The following is a 9,607-nucleotide window of genomic DNA, read 5'->3' on the forward strand; positions in this document are numbered from 1 at the left end:
TAAAGTTGAAGTCAACTATATCAATAAATGATTAAACAATTCCTAAGAAATAGCCTTAAAAGAGTGAAACACATATCCTTTGTTACAATTCCTAAAATATAGCAATAAACAATTAAACAATTCCTAAAAAATTGCAATAAATGATAGCTAATAATTTAATTATTAGCTTTTGAATAAATATTAATTATTATTTAATAATGTTGGTTTACACTAAAAACCAACACACTGACCATTGACCAATAAAAAGGAATAACCGGATAAGATAAAGACAAATTTATAAAGACAAACAGGAAAAAAAAAAAAAAAAAAGTAAAAATCAACCAATGAAAGAGTGAGATGCTATTAAAGTTAAAAGAATAAAAAGACTCAGGCAGATTTCATTTCCATTTATCCATTCGGTCATTCAGTGTGAGAGAAAGAGAGAGAGAGAGAGAGAGAGAGAGTCAGAGAGAAAAACCTTGAGGGAGGGCCGGACTGCCGGAGTTGGAGCGAAGGAAGCAACGAGTCAACGGCAGATCTCCGATGAGTGATGACTGATCTACCGTCTGGCATCTACGATCTACAAAAATTTCGTTTCATTTTTCATTTTAGTGACAGTGAGATAAAGAGAGAGAGAAAAAGAGAGAAATACCTTAAGGGAGGGCCGGAGGGAGCACCAGAGCAGAGGCTCATCTCCGATCTGTGATGAGGAGCGAGCGACGACGGCGACGACGACAACGACGAGCGAGCTGCGGCGTCGCGGCGATGTGACCGTGGGTTTGCTGGGGTTTGGTTTTTATTTGTGTATTGGGGATTTTTTTTTTTTAGATAAAAACCTCTGTCTCTCTGTGTTCTATGTGTTTCTCTCTGTGTTCTCTGTGTTTGGTTTGCTGTTGAGTTTGGTTTGCTCTGTATAGGCAGTATTGGGCATTGGGGTATGCTTTCTCTGCCACCGATTTGATTTCTCTGCCAGCAACATGATGGTTGGATTTTCTGATTCTCTGTAATTTTTTTTTTTTTTTGGTTGAGAATGCGTGGGCTTGCCGTGAGCGAGCTACTGGGCTTACCATGGGCTTCTCTGTAAATTTTTTTTTTTTTTTTTTTTTTTTTTTTTTGGGCTTTTTTTTTTTTTTTTTGCTTGAAAGTAGAACAGATAAATTTTTTTTTTTTTTTTTAATTTGAGGATGTTCCTAATTTTTTATTGAGGCCTAGGAGAATGGGTGAGAAATTGGTAGGGGGGGCCTAATTATTTTTTCTTCATAGTCTAATGGGAATTTTTTTTTTTTTTTTGTAGGGGCCACAGCCCCCCCAAGCCACTATGTGGCTCCGCCCCTGTGTTCATAATATGTTCACCTGCTTCAATAAAGGCAATTTTCACATGTTCATTTAACCAAGGAATTGTGCACCAGCTTGGCTAAAAATTTTAACACATGCGAAGTACAGAGGTTCATCACCATTCACCAACCATCTTAAAGTGCAAAAGTTCATGACGTAGGACAAGGGGGGAACAAAACAAAATCATATTTGACAAATCAGAGTTAAATTTGGGTGGCTGGGGCTTTGATGAATTATTAGGATTAGGTTTTGGGGGGTAGTAGGCTAGAAAATAATAAGGATAATATAGGGTTTTCAATGGGGAAAAGAAATAATAGAGGGTTCAAATTTTAAGGATTAAACAAAGGGTGAAAAACCAAGATTTGGGTTGATGTTCTAAGGATGTGGACAATAACTTATGAACAGTAACATAGCATCACTCCTAGAATTTGGTTTTGACATTTTACCTTAGAGAAGGTTGCATCACACAAATGACGGACCTCACGAAAGCTTCATAACTCTAAAATCTGAAATTATATTATTCTTTAATAGAAAGTATTACAATCCTTTAAATAAAAGACTTTATTTTAACAATCTTTTAAATAGAAGACCTATTCCTAGTGGAAATAGGACTGTATTTTAAACTCATAATAAGACTTGGACTTGGACTCTTTGGGCTTTATTACTAAGCCCAAACTAATTAACTAAACTCATATAAAACTAAAATAAAACCCAATGGACTAGCACAGCCCAAAATAATTGTATCGGTCTCCAGGTTAGTTGCCAAAGACAACGCGTATTTAATTCCTTCGGCCTCGACCTAGAGGGGGAGGTTGGTGTTTACCTTTTGTGAGCAAGCAAAATACCAACTCCCCTCCCTAATCTCTAGCCAACATAGGTATGGCTGAGAACCTCAGGCCAATTGCTGCATAAATGTTTATTTTAACATATGACCTTATTGGGGGAAACCAAACTTGGGTTGAAGCAACTGAAGCACCAGAGAAATCAGCAACTTCAAAGAATCTATTCAAATTATCTTTGGCAGGCATACAACCAGTTGTAGTTCTCCAAACCAGCATTTTATGCCGTTCAAGCAACTTAAGACTTCCAAATTCTACCCCCACAGAGAATCAAAGGGTGTTGAATAGTTGAATATGCTGATTTAACATTAAATTCGCGGAAATTGAGTGGGTCCAAATCCATCTGTCCTCTAGACAATTTGGGGAGATTGGGATGTGCCAAATAAGCTCAATGGTAGCATTTTCAAACCAGTCTCAGCTGTTGAATGTCCCTGCCAAAATGATCAGAGTTAAGAAGTTGAGAGACCAGTAAAATTTAATAAGATTAACCCCTAAATGGGAATAAAATTTGGGTTATCCGGAATCCACAGATCCTCCCATATCCTGATTGAGTTACCATTACCAATTGAAATACAAGTTGCCTCTGAGATAAGACACTTACACTAGACTTCTCCAAATAGGAGATGATTTGCTGGTTGAATGGTGCCTTAGCCAATTCTGACGAACCTTATATTTGGCTCTCAAAACATTAACACAGAGGCAATTCTTCCCAGACTAAATCCACCAGGCAAGTTTGGATATGAGTGCTTGGTTGAAATCCCAAAATTTCCTAAAACCCAAACCTCCTTCCTTTTTGGGCCTTCATAGCAAAGACCAAGCAATAGGAGTCCAAAATGAACTTGACTTCGTTTTGGGGTTCCACCAAAACCTACGGACCACTGCATCAAGTTGATCACAAATTCTTTTTGGGAGTTGCAATCCAGCCATGGTGTAAGTCAGAATTGATTGAGCTACAGATTTGCTCTTCCAGCCGCTAAGCTTGCTCTCCAGCATGTCTTTCACATACTTGAAGCCCCAGTTGTGTTCAATCTAGTTAAGAAATTGATTGCTAACACCTTTAGAAGGGAAGACACCTGCTTTTTCCACACTGATCATTTGACCCGACCATGAACAATATTTTTCCAAGCACCTTTTGAGGGTAACCAGCTCTGACGTCTTCACCTTACGAAAAATGACATTATCTACATAGCAGAGTTTAGAAATAGGTGGAGCTGTGCTAGCCACTTTTACTTCAGACAAATTGTTTCGGCTAATTTATTCTCTCTGAATTAACGCTCTCTAATCTCTATTACTTACTAAATGGACAAGTCTCTTAAAATGCAACAAATGCCATATTGATTTGAATGGACATTATTTCAGAGGAAATTCGATTATTGCTAGAATTAAATAACCTTTGATTTCTTCAAAAAAAAAAAAAACTTTGATAGCTTGACCCAACAATTATTTTTGCTAGGATTTGGTAGCTTTTTATAATGTTATTGCCTGCAATGTGGTGGTTGGTAGAGTATAAGGATAAACTCTGTTACTTTGATGGATAATTGGTGTGATGTGTAAATGTGTATTGTATATGAGTATTCGTAGTGTGCAGGAAGGAAATCAGAACATTTGCAGTTTACAGGTTCTTTAAAAGAAGCTACATTGATTCTATTTTCTCATCCAACAAAAGAAAAAGAAAAAGAAAAAGAAAGCTAAATTAATGAGGAGCTGCAGTATGGTGTTAAAACACAAGTATTGTAATCTCTAAACTCTCTTTTTTTCCCCCCCGGAGTGGCTGGGGTGTTGAGTTTCTTTGCTTCCAAAAGAATCATATTTGTTTTCAATGCTCCGATTATTTAGCATAAAACATTTTGACAGAAAATGTTTGAAAACGATTTTAGGGAAACTATTTGTTTTCTAATTTTTGGTTGTGATTTTGAAAGTGCTTTGAAAAACATTTTTTGATGTTTGGTATGTATGAAAGATCACAAAATTTTCAGTACTTTTATATAGAAATGAAATAAGAACTTTGATTCACCACTTTGAAGTGAAAACAAGAAACAAGCAACTTGTAACCACCGCAGCACCCTAAAATGATAGATGGTGGCCTTGTGATGACATTTACTCACCATCTTTGTGACAAATGGTTATTAGGAAATGGCAAGGAGCAAAAGACAAAATGTATCACATAATACAGTTTTTATTTTTATTATTTATTTTTGGATACACAATAGAAAAAACTCTAACAACTGATATTTTTTTTTTTTTTTTTTAATAAAACCTTTGTGAAACATAAAAAATACACAAAGGAGTCTGTTCTTGCCTAACAAGCGAGCAATTTTGACCTTAATGAAAACAAAAATCTTGTCTTTCAAATGATTAAAGATTTGAAAGTAAGCTTGCCTCTATGATGTTTTAACAACTGTGCTCCGCAAACTCCACAAAACCCAAAAATAAAGCCAGCTATAATGCTAATGTAGAACGATAGTGACTCAGGTCTGTCTTCATCATTCTTATCTGCTCCTATATTACCACCTCCATTGGGTTTTGCTTCAGGATCAGCATCTTCCCCAGGGCACCTTGTTGAAAGAAAAGGTCCAGAGAGTAAAGAATTACCTTCGTAGATGGACGGGTCATTGATGGTTTGAAGTTGATTCTCAGATGGAATTTCTCTAGACAAGTTGTTAAATGACAAATTCAAGTAACTCAAGAATGTCAAGGATGACAAGCTTTGAGGAATGGGACCAAAAAGTTGGTTTCTTGAGAGATCAAGTGATTCCATACTTCTTAAGTTTCCAATGCTCTCAGGAATTTTTACTGTCAAGTGATTCATAGAGAGATTCACGATGCCCAATTTTAAGAGGCTTGTTATATTATCAGGTATTTCTCCTGACAGATTATTTCCTGATAGGTCTAAGGAATGGACAAGATAAATAGTAGTTTCATACACATATTCTCTTCCTTTAGTAAATACCACCATCTGCTCATAAACATTTGAAAGAGTGATTTGATCAGTTTTGCTCATATTCCCTAAACATGATGGGATTGCTCCAGACAAATCATTTTGTGCGAGGTCCAGAATTTGAAGATTTGAAAGAAGACACAATTGTTGAGGAATGTCCCCAACAAACAAGTTGGATCTTAGGCTTAACCTCAATAATGATGATACGCTCCCTCCTATCCATGTTGGTAGGTTTCCATAGAATTTGTATCCTCCAAGATCAAGGTTTGCCAATTTTGTGCAATTCCTCCAGATTAAAGGGAATTGTTCTTCAAAATTATTTTTTTCCCAATGATAACCACTGTAATGAACTCAAAAATTGCATTGAACTTGGAAGTTTACCAGATATATTGTTGTTTGTACCATCCAATAAATTTAACGACCACAAATCCTCCCAATGAGGAGGGAGTTCCCCAAATAGGCTGTTGCTTCTCAAAATAAGAATTTCCAAGTTTTTTAGCATTCCAATGGAAGGGGGGATCCTACCAGTTATAAAATTTGAAGCGAGTTCCAAGAGTCGTAAATTGGGAAGCATTTCATCTATGTTTTTAGGCATAGTTCCAGAAAAATTATTTGTATGAAGGAATATAATTTCCATCTTTTCACTAGGAAAAAGTGGGACTTGACCATTGAAATTGTTGAAACTCAGATCCAAGTATGATGCAATAGAATAAAGATTGGAAGTTATTATGCGAAAGAGTCAAATCAGTGATCCTTGAAAATGTGGAAGTCCAAAACTCTTGCGGAATGGTGTCAGAAATGCCAGCATTATAAAGACTAAGAGTATCAAGTTCAGTTTGAGTTTGAAGCTATGGAGGAAAGTTGGGCCTATCAACATGTTATCTAACTGAACAAATCTTAGGTCAAAAGGAGGAACCCAATCATGTTTCACATCTAAAACCAATGATAGTGTTGTGGAAAGTACAGACAAGTCTAAAGATGTTAAACGTGTAAGATTCTTAAAATGGGCTTCGGTTAAGACACCTTCCCAATAATTCTCACCAAGATCCAAATAAGCAAGCATTGATAGATTTCCCACACTTTCCGGAATATAATGGAAAGAACCAGTATGAGGAGAAGAGAATGGAAAATAAAGATGATAGTTCTTACCATTCTGCTTGTGAAGTACTTAGACGTCTAAGGCTCTAGTTTTGTTGTATGTTTTGTAGTGGATACTTGAACTGCCCTGCCAAATCGATTTATAACATGGGATTCCGTGCATGCATTAATTTTGTTAAAAATATCAGGCGATATCAGCTGGGTTACAAAATTCTTGTTTCAAATTCGCATAATTTGGGGTATCACGCAATGTGATAAGTCTTTGACGGGTTTGCACATGCATGTTCATAAAACTTTCATTTCATGTTAACCATTTGTAACTCAAACAACTATTTAAATAAGGCCAAAGCCAATCAAGTACCATATAACCTATTACGGTAACATACTAGGTAGAATACAGTGCAAACGAATATGCATAGCATTGAAGGTTAAGGGGCTGGCCAATTTAGACAGGTATTAGGATCAATTTCGTGGTTTGCAGCATGGGTTTACCTTGTAATTCACATTCAAAAGAAATGCTTCAAGCAAAAATAAAAGGCCAAAACAGAGGTCATACAGTAATATACAATATAAATTGATTGTAAATCTGATACCAAAACTAATGCTTCAAGCAAAATAGAAGGCCAAAACAGAGGTTAAACAATAATATAAATGAACTTTGTAAATTCATAGCAAAACAAATGCTTCGAGCCAAAATGAAAGTCCAAAAACTGATGGTATACAATAATATAGATTGAATTTATAATTCGCATACCATTTAAGACTTTTTCGTATACAATTATAGAGGAACAAATTAGTACTTCCTCCGTCCCATTTTATTTGTCCTATTTGAAAAGTCAAATTTTTTAAGGGAACATCATTTATTGTCTTGTCTACCTTTTAAAAATTTATAAGTTTCCAAAACTATCCTTAAATAAATTTATCAAAAAATTGAATTAGTAAATTGATAGGGGTATAATAGGAACATCAGTAAATTAATGACTTTTATTTTTAGAAACAGGACAATATTTTGGGACATCCTAAAATGGAATAGAGGACAAACAAAGTGGGACGGAGGGAGTAACTTGTAAAATGCACGGAAAACTTAGACAAAATATTATTATTATTTCTATTTTTTGTCTTAAGATGATAGTTACTAATAGCCTTTTGTTTTATTTTATTTTATATCTAATTTGCACATTGTGGTAGTTATTAATAGCCTTTTTATTTTAATTGTGACAAGATTCTAATGGAGTATCTAAATATGAAATAGAATTGAACTCAATTAAATGATATATATTAGAATTATATGTAAAATTATGAGTTCAATTAAAACCTAAATTCTTTAACTTTTTAAATATTAAATGTCACAGAAAAATATTCATAGTCACAAATCCATGCTGTACACGGAACCTACTTGTCTATGTGTTTGGACTATTTGTAATAACTAGTTGATGCTCCATGTGATGCGTGAAAACTTTATACTTTTATTTTGAAATAAATTCTAACTATTCTTTATGGCCTATAACACTTATCTTATGTTCAATTATAATATACGTATTATTGAGAGGAAGAAAATAAAAAGAAACAAAATTATTATGAATATATATATATATATATATATATATATAGCCTAAATGAATTTCACAATTATTTAATTATTTTGGCTAATTAAAGTGTGCAATTATTGTAAGGACACGATTCGTAACGAACCGTAACAGTGTTGGGTTCGCACGTAAAAAGGCCCAAACAATATGATTTGTAGAGCGTGGGTTTGAAAGGCTAGGCCTTGGTCACCAGGCGATGGGTTTTTCGTGATATCCATACATGGTAAAGTCATCCTCGCCCTAGGAGTCTTTCTCCTGGAGGTGGGCTGGGAGGCTCTGGTTTTTGGCCATTTTTCCCAGCCCCCTTTTTGGATTGCTTATTTTTTCTTTTATACTAGCCTGTGTTCCTTATCCTTCGTCCACATGTAGGATCGACATTCTGAGACTGATACTTGTCCCATCAGCCCATATCCAGAATGGTTGGAGGTGGTTGTAAAAGCTGGAGAGTATGGCTCTGTCAGGTGCAGAATATTGAATGGCAGTAAGGGCAGCTTTCCCTGGTCGTTATACTTTCCAGCATACCCTTTTCTATTGGTACAGATATTTTAGATTTTTTCCCAAGTTGTTTCTATACCATTTTTGCCCTTTCTTCTTATGAGATCTCAGACATGCCGAGGACTGAATCGTCCTCGGCTGTGTCCCAAGGATATTTTGTACTTGTATTACCGATCCTGGGCTATAACCCTTCTCAACTCGGGCCTTTAGACCCCAATGAATAAATGAGTCAGGGCCACAAACTATTGGGCCCCACAATAGCCCCTTAAAATCCTGCTGTCCGACCTCTTGGTTGGGAGAGGAGGATTTTGGTAACGGCGAGCCTTTATTACGGCTCGTTTAACTCTGTCTTTCATTAATACTGGTGTCTCTTCATCTACCCAGGAAACATACCGGACTACGAGACATTCCTATGAATTCATTCACAATGCGTCCCCACCGTTTGATTATCCGAAACGCGCCTTTAATGGCTTACCTTTACGAGACTATTTAAATTCGACGGTTTGTTGATGATGTGGGGAAGTGGAACGGGTACATTCTCGTTTACAGATTTTCTTGGAAATCTGGACGGATTAAATACCTTCCGCTTTACCCTTCATATAAGAAGGAAGGCAAGAGGTTATTTCTCTTGTACAGAGACCCTTTTAATCCTTCTGAAATCTGAAACCTTTAGCTTCCTCCAGAGTTTACTTTATCCGCTAGTTGTATCTTAACTTGTGATACACTCGAGATAGGAGTAAGTAATGAAAGAACCAGACCCCTCCCAGAAACACCACATCCTTACGAAACTCAAAATGGCTCGGTCAGGGCAAGGATGGCGGAGACTCAAGGTCCTTCTTACCCTCCTTTCAGTCAAAATCCGAAGCAGGGGCTTATCACGTCAAACTTTCGGCGTGACTGAGCTGGGGTCACCCATTATCAGTACCAGCCGCTCTCTCATGAGCATAGCTAACATGGCACCAGCATGTTAAGAGTCAGGACTGACGCAGGGACTAAGTGCCCCTGCTTCTTCCTCTCTTCGTTCACTGGTGCCTCATTTTGCCTCTCTTTCTTCTTCTTTCCACCACCAGATCTATCCTGATGCTTTTCCTTCTTCCTCTTCTTCTCCTCCTTCTTTCTCTTCATCTCCTCTCTCTTCTTCTCCTCCTTCTTTCTCTTCATCTCCTCCCTCTTCTTCTGAAGAAGGTCCTCCTCTCAATATGGGCGCTACTGGGGCAGAGTTTGGAAGGACTTCAAAGACGAGTTTAGAAAGGCATCTGACTGTTTATTTGTCTGTATTGTTGTGGGTTTTTTTTTTTTTTATTATTGTTTTTGTAATCCACCTTCTGTATAGGCTT

At 36.5% G+C, this 9,607-nt stretch overlaps 1 protein-coding gene across 1 annotated transcript; it reads right to left on the minus strand.

Moving 5' to 3' along the window:
• Nucleotides 1-4,500: 4,500 nt before the first annotated feature.
• On the minus strand, nt 4,501-5,686 carry LOC126704711 (receptor-like protein EIX2). Its single transcript, XM_050403735.1, has 2 exons — nt 5,494-5,686; nt 4,501-5,399 (listed from the first exon to the last, which is right to left on the minus strand). The coding sequence occupies exons 1-2, from the start codon at nt 5,684-5,686 to the stop codon at nt 4,501-4,503; spliced, it is 1,092 nt and encodes a 363-aa protein (XP_050259692.1).
• Between the last annotated feature and the right edge of the window lie 3,921 nt (nt 5,687-9,607).

This window comes from Quercus robur, chromosome 11 (assembly GCF_932294415.1).
Source record: "Quercus robur chromosome 11, dhQueRobu3.1, whole genome shotgun sequence".
Lineage (NCBI taxonomy): Eukaryota > Viridiplantae > Streptophyta > Magnoliopsida > Fagales > Fagaceae > Quercus > Quercus robur.